At 36.9% G+C, this 16,652-nt stretch overlaps 4 protein-coding genes across 4 annotated transcripts in view; 2 read left to right on the forward strand and 2 right to left on the reverse strand.

Annotated features, from left to right (window-relative positions):
- On the forward strand, positions 1,113-11,822 carry LOC105176624 (kinesin-like protein KIN-14F). The gene is given in 18 exon segments (XM_020698790.1): positions 1,113-1,419; positions 1,667-1,831; positions 4,621-4,784; positions 4,892-5,035; positions 5,891-6,247; positions 7,222-7,290; positions 7,397-7,618; positions 7,911-7,992; positions 8,171-8,266; positions 8,392-8,571; positions 8,812-8,918; positions 9,206-9,384; positions 9,464-9,628; positions 9,722-9,741; positions 9,744-9,959; positions 10,260-10,423; positions 10,507-10,674; positions 11,100-11,822. Coding segments are annotated over 17 exon segments (3,195 nt in total). The 5' UTR covers positions 1,113-1,419; positions 1,667-1,677; the 3' UTR covers positions 11,808-11,822.
- Positions 2,300-2,878, reverse strand: LOC105176568 (histone H4). Its single transcript, XM_011099418.2, has one exon. It carries the CDS (start codon positions 2,780-2,782, stop codon positions 2,471-2,473), a length of 312 nt encoding a protein of 103 aa, XP_011097720.1. The 5' UTR covers positions 2,783-2,878; the 3' UTR covers positions 2,300-2,470.
- Positions 13,013-14,645, forward strand: LOC105176569. Its single transcript, XM_011099419.2, has 2 exons — positions 13,013-13,361; positions 13,547-14,645. Exon 2 carries the CDS (start codon positions 13,637-13,639, stop codon positions 14,522-14,524), a length of 888 nt encoding a protein of 295 aa, XP_011097721.1. The 5' UTR covers positions 13,013-13,361; positions 13,547-13,636; the 3' UTR covers positions 14,525-14,645.
- LOC105176571 (protein transport protein SFT2) overlaps positions 15,500-16,652 on the reverse strand; it is a 2,492-nt gene continuing 1,339 nt past the window's right edge. Inside the window, exons 2-4 of the mRNA XM_011099421.2 lie at positions 16,347-16,614; positions 16,147-16,251; positions 15,500-15,958 (exon numbers count right to left, since the gene is read on the reverse strand). Coding sequence (XP_011097723.1) covers positions 15,848-15,958; positions 16,147-16,251; positions 16,347-16,614 — 484 coding nt within the window. The 3' untranslated portion in view covers positions 15,500-15,847. The remainder of the gene's footprint in view (positions 15,959-16,146; positions 16,252-16,346; positions 16,615-16,652) is intronic.

The following is a 16,652-nucleotide window of genomic DNA, read 5'->3' on the forward strand; positions in this document are numbered from 1 at the left end:
GTCTCTAAATCCACTTGGGACAACTTCCTCCTCTTCTTTGTTTCAAACTTCAAACATACTCTTCCCTTCTCCTTTTTATCCCTTTGATCACTACCCTTTGATTGCTGCTTCATTTCCCCTTATTCTTTCTCATTTCTCTTGTAATTAAAATATTCAAAAGTTATTTTAATAGTAATTCAATCAAAATATATATTTGTAAACGAACATTTTGAAGATAAAAAATCGATAGCTTCTTGACGGTAAGATCTCATGGGATGTTTAATTAACCTCATTTTATCTAAATATATGTTGGCAGTATTTCATAATTACGTACAAGACCCGATTATCCGTTAGAATATAACTAAATCAATTTTGTCTATGCTGACAATACTTTGAATTCATTTCCAAAAGGAATATTAGTCAATTCCTCTAGAAACATAGCTTGCTTTGATTTGACTAGTTTGTAGTTCCTTTGTTTGGTAGAATAGTTAAGAACCTCAATCCTCCTATTCATGCCTAGTCTTCTTCATGGCACTAAATTGAGCACAATCATCATCATCATTTAACCCTATGTAAAAAAATTTTAACTCGCACACTAGAAATGCATATTCTTAAAGCCTAGGGTAAAAGGAAAACATGGTAGCCCAAAGATCAGATCTTGCCGCCTGGTCCAACCTTCTTAAGGCCCTACCACATCTGCCACTTGTCAAATTTCTATTCATCCCATGCCGTACTGTGTGTAGTTAGACGACGGACGCATACTTTATTTTCTAACATTAGACGATGTGCCTCATTCACTACGCTTCCAACGCACAAAGTATCGAGTGTACCATATGTTTAAATCTCGTTTAGATACTGCATTCAATGTTGTTATATACTCGAAAAAGTGCGTTTGAAAATATATAGTGCAAGAAATACTGGGTGTAGCTTTAACATTTCTACTAATAAATACAGAATCCAGCAGGTGTAATATTTAAATGGAATCATTATAGTGGGATCTATGTTACCTGTAGGTTGTTAACCACTGGAATAAACGACAGTGGTGCGGAAATGATTTCAATTGAAGTTGTGAAAGACGTGCTTGTCAAACAGTCAACCAAATTCACCCTGAGGTCAGTTAGTATTTATTTTGGGTTCAACGCCAACCCCATTCCCACACAACAGGACATTTTACTTTCAGGGCCTTTTCGTTTTTCCCCTGCTTTAACGCTTGAATTGAACCACTTATCCATCTCCTCTCTTTCTCTCCTCTGTATTTCGCTCAATGATCCCAGTGTAACATTTAGATGCTTGTGTGCTTTAAGCTTCATATTTCCAGTTCAGATCCAATCAGAACAGGGCTTTAACGGTCGGCCGGGAGGCCAGCAACTGATCGTTTTTCTTCCTCAACGTGGATCACCGGAAATCCAAGAGACTTGCAATCGGCTGGCAGAAAATCAGGTGACTTCCTTTATTCATTTGCTCTCACATATTTAAGTGTTTCTGAACCGACAGTTCCAGCATTCTCCTTTTTGCTTTCTAAGTGAAACATTCACACAAGTGTATTAACCTCAAACCAGCAAGATTGTATCTGGGAACTGTCTCCATCGACCTTAAATTGCTACTAATGCAATAATATTGTAATTCTTGATAAATTACCTTGAAATTGTCAATCCCATAAAAATCTGACAGTTTGATCCCCCAACAGGGAAGGACAGAATGCCTCAAGAAAGCTACAGCAGCTCAATGTTCAGCTCGCCAAGCAAGAGCTGGAGAGGAGAAAATGGCTTGATCCGCCACAGCAGTGAAGCTCCACATGCCGAAGAGATCATCAATTACGGCGGATTAGCACAGAGGAAAGCTGAAGAAGCAGGTAATATACATTATTCCCACAGCCAAATGATAAACATTCTAATATAACTTGAGTAATTCTTGGTCATTGGTGGTGGTGCATCAAAATTCAAAAGTTGAAAAAGCTCTGCAGCAGATTACAGTGCAGTGTAGTAGGCATATGGCTTCCCAGCGTTTTCAACAGTTCTTGTGATAGACTGAATCTTTGGTTAGCTCATCAAAACCATTCTAGCCTGCCATCAAGTGGAAGTGTGGGCCTAAATTTCTAATCAGGCCACCATTCTCGGTTGAATGCATGATTAAAGAAACCCTGTCGTCAAACCCTCCAAAGTTCCTATAATGATTGCATTTGGCACCACAAATTGCATCAACAATGAGAATATTACTAAATCATATAACAAAGTAGGGCCTGAGTAATATTCTTGGTTGTATCTTTAATGTATTTTCTACTAAGATTATGAACAATGTCCAAGACACTGAAAAAACAACGTAGAGAAGAGCAATGGAATTGAACTCCTTTCATTAAGATAACAAGCTAACGTTTCAGAACAGAGCTTCACAACCACACAAATCCCTAACTGCTAAAAGTTACCATTTCCCCCACCCAAAACGCGCCAGTTTATACAAATTTCACAACCCCCAATCCTAGCCCTAGAAAACCCTATCCTCCGAAACCGTACAGAGTTCGACCCTGCCTCTTCAGCGCGTAAACGACATCCATCGCGGTCACAGTCTTGCGACGAGCGTGCTCGGTATAGGTGACGGCGTCACGAATCACGTTCTCTAGGAAAATCTTCAAAACACCACGAGTCTCCTCGTAGATGAGGCCGCTGATGCGCTTAACGCCACCACGGCGAGCCAGGCGGCGAATCGCCGGCTTGGTAATGCCCTGGATGTTGTCCCGCAGCACCTTCCTGTGCCGCTTCGCTCCGCCCTTGCCCAAACCCTTGCCTCCCTTTCCTCTCCCCGACATTCTCTCTTTCTCTCAGTCCCTCCTCTGGCGGAATTAAGATATCTGTAAATTCGGAAACTGTTTTTGATCGAGCTGATTTCCTGCTATATTGGAGTGGCAATCATGATTAGGTATTTATATACGTCGAATCTGGGAGTGGAGTTACCTGAGTGCCGTTGGATTCGGGTCCTTGATCGACGGTTGCTAATCTCGATCTGCGTCACTTTTGTATACTCTTGTACTGATCCGTTGATAAGAAAAAATCGACGGCAGAAGAGGTTTTATCGCAATGGCGCGGATCGTGCCTCTGGTATTTCAAATTCTACCATTATTGAGACTACGGCGCTCAAAATTCCCTCTACTACAGTTGAAATTTACTGAAAAATTAAAAAGAAAATAAATTAAAATAAAATAGATATTTCACAATAAAATTAATTTAAGTAAAACTTTAAATTATCTATATTTAATTTTTAAACCAAATTACAATAATTTAAATAATCTTATTAAATCCTTATTCTATCGACCATTTATTCTATTTTTTAAAAATAAACGATTCAAAATATTTTATGTTGACATATTGTATTTTTTGTTCGTATTCCACTGTTATTTATGGTTCTATAATTTTCTTCCATCTATAATTTCAAATCTTTTTATCCAAATGCAATCTTAGAAAAATAAAAGGTGGGGGGAGGGGGGGAGACATTGTATATTTTTCATAGGAATTAGTTACACCAATCTCCGTATGAGGTTTTTTGTTATGACAGCTCATATAATTTGAAAAATTACATTTAGTACTATTGATATTTGATTTATCACTAACTTATTTTAGGCCCAAACAAATATTTGTATGTAAGGAAGTATATCTTCATTCTAATAAGATTAATTTGGTTATAAAATATTTATTTGACTTGTAATAAATTATTAATAAGTCAATTGAAAATGAATGTGAATTTTTATATAATTTTTGTAATTTTTTAACTAATAAAGGGATTCAAATTTTAGTCAGAATCAAATTTTAGGTATTAAAAGTAAATTAGTTACATTGGTCAAAAGACTTTCTAAACCACGTTTGTTCGAGCTTACTAAATTATTGATTAAACTTGTTGATCTCATTATATATACAATAAAAATAACTAAATTTATTCACTATATTATTATTATTATGTCATATGAATCATCATATTTTGACATAAATTTATAAGTAATAAAATAGATTGTATAATGCATACTATGTATCTTGATATAAATATAAAACTTGCAAATAGATATAAAAAATTATAAATTAATTGTTAGGATTTGTCAATTTTAAAAAGTATAAAAGATTATAAATAGATATTAAAATATAAGATAAAATTTAGGGATTATTAAGCTCCCCTCCCATGAGGTTAGATATAATTACATGTTGACCTCATGTGGTTTGAGAAATATATCTGCTACCCATGAGGTTTACTTTCATTTAACAAATAAGTTTATCTGTTGTCAAAATTCATCAAATTTGTGGATATAAATAAAAAAATTGAATGAAAATTGATATTTACTATTGATTGACTAATTACTGACTTATTGTGAATCAAATAATTTTTTTATTTAACTGCCCTTGTATTGGTGAACATATATCTTATCACATGCATAAATCCGTGAAAACGTTTGTAGGTAATTTGATAATAGAAATGTTTATTTGACATGTAATTAATCAATAATAAGTCAATTAAAGTTAAATAAAAGAGATTTTTTTATTAATATGAATAAATTCGGTAAATTTTGAATAATGAATGAATTTATTTATTAGAACAAATGAAATCGCGAGTTTATTACCCTACATATAGCCAGAAATTGAATATTGGCGGTGATCATTTCAGCTGCAAGGAGGTACCAGGCGGCGCAATGGCTGCGGCAAATGGACCACGGCGCATCGGAGACGATGCCAAAAGAACCGACGGAGGAGGACTTCCGCTTAGCGCTTCGCAATGGACTCATTCTCTGCAATGTTCTTAACAAAGTCAAGCCCGGCGCCATCCGCAAGGTCCTTCTGACAACTATATACAATGTGTTTTGCTTCACTGGGAAACTTTTCTGTTTCATTTAGGGTTGATCCCGAACTTGTTATTTTTCTGTTTGTTGAATACGTAGGTGGTGGAAACTCCAGTGCTGGATGTGCAGGCGACGGAGGGTGCTGCGCTGTATGCTATTCAGTATTTTGAGAACGTGAGGAATTTTCTAGTCGCTGTTGGCAGAATGAAGCTCCTCACGTTTGAAGCATCTGATCTTGAAAAGGTTTGTACCTAGTTTATTCCATTGATTTTTCCGTGCTAATCAAGAAAGAGAACGCAGTGGTGTGTGAACTTTACTCTGTGCTGTGGACATCAGGGGTTACATGTCAGGTAAAAGTCGATAATGTATGTTGTACTCAAGTCAATGGCTACATGTTATATTGCTCAATACTCCTTTTGACAGTTCTGCCAATTATTCCTTCCTCCCAGAACATTGTCTCGTGTAGTGCTCTGGAACCCGTGTGGATTCATAATTTCAGTTATATATAGATATATTTATATATATATAGAGAGAGAGACACACACACACGCCCAAACATATTCTACTTTGTATCTTATCACACTCAACAAACAGCTCTAACTGAATGGTGATTTAAGTTTTTCCGTCTAAAAACATCTATATAAATATAATGGTGTGAGAAAGTGATACCAAGAACTGGTGTTCACTCTATCATTGGTAGTTGTTTTTGCAAAGAAGGGTCAAGGTTTGGTAGGATTCCAAATCAACACTGTCATTGTTTCTGTGATGTGGTCTCTTTCATTTTGCTCTCTATTTAACAATGTTCATATACTAGGAATATACTGTCCATAGGCATTACGCCTTTGGTGAGAAAGGTTCGATTGAGAATTCAGGGATGCTGAGGCCATGGACTTCGTTATACATGAATATAACCATATTTCGCTTTCAGTGTCTTGATCCTTTCAGTGCTCTGCATTAGCAATCCAATTATCCAGTCACTTAATAAACACATTTGACTGACACTATTTTACATTGTATGTTTCTTCCTGGATGGTTATTTAACATTTTCATGACTGTCCTCCTGTGAGCTAATGAACTCAAAAGAACATTTGAATTTAGGGAGGCTCATCGAGCAAAGTTGTGGATTGCATTCTGTGTTTGAGAGGATATTATGAGTGGAAGCAATCTGGAGGAATTGGAGTCTGGAAATATGGTGGAACAGTGAGAATTATGTCCTCTCCCAGAGACCCTCCATCCTCTGTCGTGAGTAGTGAAAGTGCAGATGAATTACTGGATGATTTTGAATCATCACAATATGAACAGCTATTGGGGTTCCTCCACTTATATACTGACTCACATGAGGATTCTAGAGCAGCCAATATACTCACGTTCATGTTCGATTATTTTAGTCTCGGTCTTCTGCAAGCTTATCTGACAGAAACAAATGGATTTGATGACTTGGCTTTAAGTCCAATGGTAGGTAAGATCATTCTCTGTTTATTGCATCCATATGCAATTTGCTTTATTGTGCTGGAACAGAAGAAAAATTCCCTACAAAAATATATGACTGTTTGTTTCCTTTAAGAAAACACTTATTTGGCTAACATTAACTCTGCTTGATATGAGTCTGACCTCAATTGTGTATAATATAGCTAATGCATGCATTTCAATCCATTGATATGCTATGGAGATATAATGATAGCCAAAAAGAAAAAGAAAACGTTTGCTTAATTAAATATATTCATGTATTTAAAATTTGACTCACCAATTAGCTGAACGTAATCTCTGGAGCTGATACTAGACAAAACGGCTGTGATTGGTATGAATGGGCTGTGAATGTACATAGTCATAGGCTCTAGAATACCACTTCCGTACTGCTCGTGAAAAGTAAACACTACCAACTGAGTAATTTAAAAACTGGAAACTCTTTAATGCCAGAAGTGCTCTAGTAATTCAGGAAACCTCAAATCTTTCAGATCAATGTACCAAGCAACTCTGACTTTCAGTAAGATGGTACATTTGACGAATGGGGATAAAGAAATGGAAAATAAATGTTCCTGACGACTTTGGCAATTAAGAATTTTCACATTTTAGGCACTAATTTAAGTTGTCCTTGAAGGAACTTCTGTGTTGCAGCATCAACAGTTTCAGTTTGAATGTATTGGTCACACCATAATCAGTGATCCAGTAATAGGCCCTCTGACCTGTTAGAATGGCATATTTTCTGCCCAACTTTGTTCCTAATCATGATTTGGTGTATAGGAGTTTTTTGTCCTAACTATAAAGACCAACCCATTGTTCTTTCCCTGTCTAGCCGCCTTTAGAGATGTCTTCTATCAGTGAATTCGGTTTTAAACTATGTTTTAGCACCTGGCTAGTCATACTAGGTCTTATCTGCAATTTCATAGCATACTACCATCTGGGGTCAGTCTAAATGTGGAAACATGTAGGCCATTGATATGGTGGTGAGGAAGGTTGTTAAGGATTTTTCTGGGCTGCTGGCTTCCCAAGGCAATCAGGTAATACAAAGATTAAATCATTCACCTTCTACTTATGCCATGACTTGATTTTAGCCAGCCTAAGTGGTGAGGCAATGAAGTGATACTTCGCTTCTTTGAGCTGCAGCTTGGTTTATTTCTGAAGAAAGTTCTGAATACCGATTCCTCTCCTCAAACAAAATCTCAATTCCTCGAAGCAATATCAAAGTACCTTAGCAAAAGGATGAGTCTTGTATCAAGAGATATTTCCAATTTCTGCATTTGTGGTGGAAAAGGCCAAGGAACATGGCATTTGAATAACTCCAATTGTAGTGTAGAACTGCTTGATCTGCAGCAGAAACAGTTAGAGGTATGACTATCATTTACTTCAACTTAGGCTGCCTTTCTTTTCCCCTGTTTTCTGTAATTAAATTTACTAGTCTTTCCACCTTACCATTGTTTGCATAACTAAGATCCAACGAAGAGTAGAGAATAAAAAAGTCAGGATGTCTTATGCTCATAAATGAAAAATGTATCCTCAGTAACCTTCTTAATAGTGTGCCTCAAGTTTTCATGGTAATTTTTGTGTAGCTTTCATTCTCTTATGCAAATATTCTCCTCATAATGTTTGTTCTACCGTCTCAAAATGTACCAATTTTCAGGATTTAAAAGCTCTTTTACGAGAGACAAAGCAAGAAGTTAACCAGATTCAATTAGGATGGGAGAAAGAACTTCTTTGGCTGGGTGAGATACAAGCCAACCGGTCCATTTTATGTTTTTATAGTTTTCCTTTCTGTTCTTTGTGTGTGTGCTTTCAGCTATACTACATCAATATTGGTTAGTTTAGCCCCCAAACTTCAACTTTCTGTCTATTTCTAGAAGATTCTTGTCTAGTCCAATAATATAGTGATGCCTTTGTCAGGCCACCACATCAAAGGCCTTGAGGTGGCAGCTTCTTCATTTCACAAAGTTTTGGAAGAAAACCGTGTGCTTTTCAATCAAGTCCAAGACCTGAAAGGTAATGGTTTCAAAAGCTATAAAGGTTCATGCACATAGCTGGATGGAAGGTAGAATGTCTACTGCCCAGAGAAACATAACAGTTATTTTAATAACTGAAGTTAATATTGGACTAGTTCTCTGCAGGGACAATCAGGGTTTACTGTAGGGTAAGGCCGTTCCTTTCAGGACAATCTAATGGACAGTCAACAGTGGATTATATTGGAGAAAATGGAAATATCATGATCGTCAATCCACAGAAGCAGGGTAAAGATGCAAGGAGGGTTTTCTCATTCAATAAAGTTTTCGGGATGAATGTGACACAGTGTATGTCCTTTCCATTATTTTCAATTTGGTTATGCAATATGGCCACCTCTAAATGAACATTTGCAAGTGAAACTAAAGCACGCCTGTTATTTTTATTATTGTGAAACTAAAGCACACGTGTTGTTTTTATTATTCAAAATTTTGGCTTGTCTTAGAACATGGGGCTCCATCTCTATGAACATAAGATAAAGTTAAGTATTTATCACTTCTCATTTTCAATTTATTGCTCCAAATGCACAGATCAAATATATGCAGAAACTCAACCGTTGGTCCGATCTGTTCTTGATGGTTATAATGTTTGTATATTTGCCTATGGTCAGACTGGCTCTGGGAAGACCTACACAATGGTAATATGAAATCTTAACATTATTCTGGTTGTTTGCTTCAATTAGACCTTATAGAATCGTATGGAATTATAAATCAAAATATATGATTTTCGAACAGAAAAAGCATGTCCTTTTGCCACAATGAAATTTGTAAAGCTGCAAGATCTTTCACATATAAAAGTGTGTAACGTGTATTCTGTTCTTTGCAACATTTTTCGAATATCAAAAGAATACAATATAAGAAGTTTCTACTCTGTGCAAGTATCTTTCATATACATGAAGTTTATCATTACTTTCCATTTACACAGAGTGGTCCGAACTTGACGACAGAGGAGACATGGGGAGTGAATTACCGTGCTCTACGTGACCTGTTTCACATTTCAAAGGCCAGAATGGACCTCATAGAATATGAAGTTGGAGTCCAAATGGTTGAAATATACAATGAACAAGTGAGAGATTTGTTGGTCACTGACGGAAGCAATAGAAGATATCCTTGTCAACATTTTCCTTCTTTCCTGATATCATGTTGTCTTGGCAAGAATTTGGGTGTCTTTAATCACCTACACATTAGATATTCGAAACAACTCTCAGCTCAATGGTCTTAATGTTCCTGATGCAAGTTTGATTCCTGTTAAATGTACTGAAGATGTTCTTGATTTGATGAGAGTTGGACAAAGAAATCGTGCAGTGGGTGCCACAGCTTTGAATGAGCGGAGCAGCCGATCCCATAGGTAAACTTTGCCGCCTTTGAGTTTTTAGTTTCCTCTTTAGCATCTATTTTCTTAATTATTCATAATGATCTGTGATTGAAACCCTTTCTGCAGCATTTTGACAGTCCATGTCCGAGAGGCTCCATCTTAAAGGGTTGCCTTCACTTAGTAGATCTAGCTGGCAGCGAGAGAGTGGATAGATCTGAAGCTGTAGGTGAGAGATTAAAAGAAGCTCAACATATCAACAGATCGCTCTCTGCCCTTGGAGATGTCATTGCTGCCCTGGCGCAAAAGAGTTCTTATGTTCCTTACAGAAACAGCAAACTCACGCAAGTATTACAAGATTCTTTAGGTAGTGCATGAAACCTTGTCTTTTTGAAACATTCATCTAGATGTAACAGTGTGATCCACTGTTATATTATTTGAGATAAAGTAGAACAGTAGATTGGAGTTAAAAAAAGCTGACTAGAAGTTTGACTTAGAATTTATTAAAAAAAAAAAAAAAAAGGGTTGACTTCAGATAGAATCAGCAAGAAGTTTCTAAAGCCTTTCTACGCAGCAAATTGTTGATTTGTTAACTTTTCCACAGGAGACATGCTAAGATAACTGTTCAGAAAAGCATATTGTCTTATTACTGTCATCTTTGCCACAGGGGGTCATGCTAAGACATTGATGTTTGTGCATATAAACCCAGAGGTTAATGCTCTGGGAGAGACAATTAGCACCTTGAAATTTGCTGAAAGAGTTGCTACAATAGACCTGGGGACAGCCCAATCTAATAAAGAAACCAGTGAAATTAGAGACTGTAAAGAGGAGGTCTGTTCTTCTATGATTACCTGCCTAATATGATGTGGAATTTATTTTGCTCATATTCTGACTATTTCATGGTTTGAGATAAGATCGCAAACCTGAAGACAATTTTAGAGAGAAAGGAAGCTGAATTGGAGCAGTTGAAAAGTCGCACAAATGTTCGAGGTGCAGCATCACCTCTTCGGATGCCAAAATATAACAATGCCAGTTCAAAGCCTGAGATGAATGAGAAACATGTAGACACCCAAAATACAGAGGTACCTGCTTATCATATTGTATGTGAATGAAAATAGTAAATGACTCTGTTTGTCTATGCATTTCCAAAATCATACCCCCGGAACATATTGAATTGGACCAAATTGTTGTTCACCGTTCTTCATTATAAATTAAAGTTACCTGGAATGAGGTAAGAAGGATTCGGAATATGTGATTTAGTCTTCTGGTTATATCCTTGGATGGATTGGAGTGGATATAAGAATCTACATAATAGGTATGGAATAACTGGTTAACGGTTCATTGAATTGTGCTGTTGAGGATTGAGGAATATCTTTGTTGTAATAAACTATTTTTGAGTCATAAACTGCAGATATATGCTTTCATCAACTTCTACATCATATCTCCAGGTTTCTTGTGGTTCAGCCTTCCAGAAGTAGAATCTAATCTCTTTCGAACTATATTTCAGGTGAGAAGCTGTTCTGCAGGTAAGCAGAGAAGATCTCGGTTTCCCTCTCTCACAGACAAGGATGTCATGCCAAAAATGCCCCTGCTAGGTGAGGAAAGATCAATAGGCTCCATTAAGCCAAGATCTCCTTCACCTCCAGTTCGGAGATCAACATCCACTGACAGAGGCACCATTGTGAAAACAAGAATAAAGTCTGACGCACTTGAAAATCCACTAGTCATAAGAGCACCATTTCCATCTAGTGTTTCTGTCAATAAACCTGTTGCCAATTTTCCAGCAACTGTACCATCAACGATGAACCCACGTCTGAATCGAGGTTCACAAGATCCACCTTTTCCAGATGTTTTGAACAGCCTCCACAGGGTCACACTTCGTAAAGCTCATCCAGGAAATGAAGACGAGCAATTTAAGCAAGCACTGAATATTCAGCAATACGGACTCAGAAAAACTAAACCAGACAGTAAGGTCAAGACTAAACATGAGTCATCAGCTAAAATTCAGAAGTCTAGTGGTGCAGAGAGACTGCTCTCTTATATGGACAGTGGTAAAGCATTTGAGGAGCCTCAAAAACCAGATAATTCAGATCCTGAAATTGAACATGGACCTATTCGCACGCCAGTATATAGCGCCACTCAGGAGAAGAATCTTCATAGGAATTCTCAAGCTGTAGAACCAAGGTATTACAGAACTACTTGCTTTACAAACTAAGCTTTGATTTTCTCGGAACTTTGCTGTCTACCCTTTTCCCATAAGTACGTCGTACATTATTTCTGGCTTTATTGACATGTTCAGACAGTGGATGGCTACCACGAAAATAAGTATTCCAACGTCATACTTCAGAACGGGAAGGAAGCAAGCAATTCAGCTGTTCCTCAATTTCGAAGGAGCAGATCTATGCCTCGGGGAAAACTAATGGTTGGACTGTAAAAGAGTCCACAGCTTTTGTCATAAGAGTGTTTGTACAGAGCCTTCTTTGACTCCACATTGCAATCCTCCTAAGAGTTGGGTGAAATGGTTTCAGGTAATTTGAGCTGCTCTGCAGTTTCCTTTTCTATATAGTTCCAGAGATATCTCCACACTATTATATATCCTTAATAGTCTTGTATTTATGAGTCACTACATGTATATTTCTCAAAATACACAATTTTCTCTTGTATAATTAAAATGGGTGGCACCCATGATGAGATCAGTTGAGAAATAAGATACAGCACAGCTTTGATAGATTGATGTTGTAAACGGTGCTTTTATTTTTCTTTCAAATGTGGACTCTCTTTCTTTAGATATGACTAACCAAGGATGCAAATGGTCAAGTTTGAGTCGAGCTTAATGAAATGTGAATAGTCGAGCTAGAATCTCGACTCCTTGTCTCATTTGCTTGATCTGAATATTCTTGCAGTATTTTTACTTTGTTGGATTTAGGTGAAGTTCAGATGTTTCTGGTCATATGAAACTCGGGTTTCAAATTTGTGGTTGTGAGACGGAACCCTCAATGTAAAATTTCAATGAAAAGATTTGGAGGGAAAAATAAATTGAATTGCCTTCATATTAAATAAATTTAACATTCATTATGAATGCCACACAATATACTTGAAAATATGCTATCAATGATTTGAAATTCTGTAATATGAAACTATCCAAACAAATTTAGAAAATTTGTTATCATAAATTCAAAATTCTTAACTCCAAATTCCTCGATCCAAGCGTAAACTTGGACTTTGTGGCTTAAAATTTCTTTAACTTTAGTGCATCGTACAAGGGAATTAAGAAACTTCAATTTTATTCATCCAAGATTGAATTATATGGAAAGAATGATCGAATAATTAATAAATTCGGCCCATAAGTTTTATACCCACATCCTTAAGAAAATGAAACATCAGACAGACATCATATGAATTGAGGATTTATTCCTAAATTTAGTACAGAGTTATGGGGCTGCCAAATACAGCCACTTGGCAAGTTGTGTATCTGAAACTTTGAAATTTCCATCTCTATCACCAAAGAAGGAAAACGAAGAACCAGAAGAAAGGCCTGTAGATTTCAAATGAAACATCCGCATCATTTGGATAAGAAAGGCCTTCGCGATTCTTCTATCTATTAATTCCTGATAATTCATATATTTTGATTTAATGATGTATGTAGGGCCCTGTTTCTTCTAAATAATTGTGTTGTTCATAGCCTTCCAAAACGAGAGAGCAGCAAGAAATCTGCCATTCAAATTAAGATAACGCCTGGATTCAAGAATCATCATCATCATCTGCCCAGGTAAATTTGAGTTTTCTGAGGTTGTGTATTTTTGTATTTCTTGGTCCAAAAGGGACTCAAAATAGATTAGGAAAGAGAGATCTTGAAAGGGTTTTCTTCATCAATTTATGCATGCATGAGGAAAAGTGGGAGATGAGATATTCAATTGAAATCTGCATTGCAAATGTCCCTTTGGTTGATAATAGGTATCTGATTGCAAAAGTTTGTCCGAAAAGGGGCTTCTAAATAGGAATCAGGTCATCAGACATGTGGATTGTTTGGAACAATTCTTGACAATGTTAGAACCTTCCGTTCCAACAACGTTGGTTCAGCAACCTGCTGATGACCCCACAACCAACAAACCTGCGGAAAACTTTGTAACATGCATTCACAAAGCGAAACTTGTAGATATAGTTTGCAACATAACTGTAACATGGGCCAAGACTGTGATTGGCCACTCGCTTTACATCACGGTGGAGAACCCTCAGGATGATAATTACTACACATGCAAGATTGATCTCAAGACCTGGCAGTTTTGGGGCAAGAAGGGTCTGAAAACATTCAGAGTTGCTGAGAAACGCATCGATGTTTTCTGGGATTTAAGGTCTGCAAAGTTCACCGATAGCCCTGAGCCAGACTCTGATTACTATGTTGCAATGGTGTCCAGAGAAGAGCTGATCTTATTGTTGGGTGATCAACAGAAGGAGGCGTTGAGGAGGACAAAGTCTAGGCTGCCCTCAGAAGACGCCTCGCTAGTGCAGAAGAAAGAAATCGTGTTTGCAAAGAAGTGCTTTTGCACGAAAACAACGTTAGGCCAGGACAAGGAGCATAGCATTATAATCGAGTCTTCTCTGTCCGGGCCTTATGACCCTGAAATGTGGATCAGCGTAGACGGGATGGAATCAATTCGAGTGCCAAATTTGCATTGGAGATTCAGGGGAAACGAAACAATTTTGGTGGATAATTCTCCTGTGCAAATCTTGTGGGATGTGCATGACTGGCTGTACAACGGGAACCATTCAGGTGTGGGCATTTTCGTCTTTAGAAGAGATGCGGATGAAGGTGAATTTCATAGCAGTAATATTGAAGCTGAAGATTTTGGGAAGAGTTTTTGGGATGTGTTAGAAGAGCAGCCTTCTTCAGTGGGATTCTGCCATTTTCTTTATGCTTGGAAGACTGAGTGAGGGGATTTTTATGGTGTACAAAATTTCAGAAGTATGTCAACAGTTTGCAGTAAAGATTTGTTTCTGTGAGTTTGTATTGCTTTGTATTTGTTTATGTGATAGTGTTAAATCTTTTAGCTTTAATTTGAATCTTTTCCACTGTTTCCAGTATTTCTTATGTTATAGCATATGAGAAATTTGTCTGAAAAATGGCTGTTCTTACGGAGATAACTATAGAAGCTTAGCTTTTGTGAGAATCACCAGTTTCTGACTTTTTGTAATTGAAAATTAAGCTTTAGGAGAGTTCAAAGTAGAAAAACTGGCAGGAAATGTATAAATACTTACCAAAATCTGGCTTCTGTTTCAGACAGTATTAGATAGAATCTTTTGGAGACACAAGATGAGCTTATCCAAACTGAGAATATGAAGTAAACCAGGACAACATTTTAGGAAATGTATGTCTGAAGTAATGCCTGGGTGTAAAACTTGTTTGTTTGTACAATGACTTATTTCATTTTAAATATGTGTTTTCAATTCAACAGTTCTTTACTTTTTGTTAATAACTTATTGCATTTGGTTATAGATAACGGATTGCTTCCATTTATCCAATTTTTTACTAGAGCCAAGTTGGGAGAAGACAACAATGATCTGATCAATGATAAAATGTTACATCTTATATGGAAAACTGATTCATTGCCAACATATTAAAAAGAAATCACTCCGTATTTTCTGAGACTATCTTTAGGATCAAAGAACCAACACAGCTTAAAACAGAACAAGAATTGACTCATGGTTTCTATGATACCACTGTACGTTTTTCTTTTCAATATGGTGAAATGGGAAATTTCTGTATGTTTCAGCGAAAACCGGAAAACAATCGTGTACCTGAACATTGCCTAGAATAGTCTCCTGTCATTATCATAATTACCCAAATATCAAAGAAAAATCTAACCAAACTATATGGTGAAAACTAACTACCCTTCTTTTTCCATGGACTCTCACGCATGCCATTCAAAGATGATGCTGTCATTAGACTAATATGGGAGAAACATGGAAATTGAAGGCAAAATACCAAAAACTGGTTTCTTTTCATCTTTTACCACCTTACAGGTACAAGGTATCTATACAAAACCCACTGCCAGAAGGTTAAATCATATAGCAATCCAAAAATGTAGTCGACAAGAAATTAAAATCTGAAGTGAGACATGTACCCTTTACTTTGCAAAACTTTGCTCGAGCATCATGGGAACATAGTTCATTCTAGTGTCCTGTGTCTATAAGAAATGACAGAATGTGGCTAGAATACCATATCACAGAACAATTAAAATGTTTTGGCTGTCAATATCACCTGCCAAAGCACTTCAAAATAGAAGATGTCAAAGATGACGAAATAAGCTTCAGACCAGTAGATCCACCAGGAAAGTAAGAGATAGCATAGTATGCTAGTGCCAGGACCTACAAGCACATAAGGATTTCTCGATCAAACAATTACTCAATCGGTTTCCTCCTATTAGATAAGCAATATTGTTTTCCCAGAGAACAATTGTAAGGGAAATTATTATCTGGAATTTAACTGCCCGTAGAAATAAGATTCACAAAAGTTAGAAATTAATTGCTTACACAAGGAGCTTAGATCTTAATACCTGAAGCACGGAAAAGAGCACAGATAGAACATAGCTGTGAAGCACCATAGAGACGTAAATGGTCCCTATCATGCTGCCAAGGAAACCTAATGTGAAAGGAAGCCTCTGATAGAAAAAGTGGAAAAAGTATATTAGAGAAGATGCACATCCAGAATCCAGACAGAGAATAGAAAGACTTCTGCATAGAAGTAATTCTGCACCTCCTTGGACGACATGTGGTTAAACTGATTTTTTGGACCTCTGAGGGCAAAGAAGGACCCAATGATGAAGGCACATCCCACAGTAAAGCAGATGGCAAATTTCTGGGGCACCAATACAATGACCGGAAGAAATAAAGTGAATGCAATAAACACAAAGAAAACTCCACTTGCCAGGAGCAAGCCGAAATACATAAGTGCTTTTCCAGAAGGGATATTACTGGTGGCAGACTGAAAATTTCCAGGTAGATCTTTCACTCCTTTGGAAACCCTGGCAAAAGAATAGAACTCTTAGAGGTTTATGTGGAT

Source organism: Sesamum indicum, linkage group LG14, assembly GCF_000512975.1.
Source record: "Sesamum indicum cultivar Zhongzhi No. 13 linkage group LG14, S_indicum_v1.0, whole genome shotgun sequence".
Lineage (NCBI taxonomy): Eukaryota > Viridiplantae > Streptophyta > Magnoliopsida > Lamiales > Pedaliaceae > Sesamum > Sesamum indicum.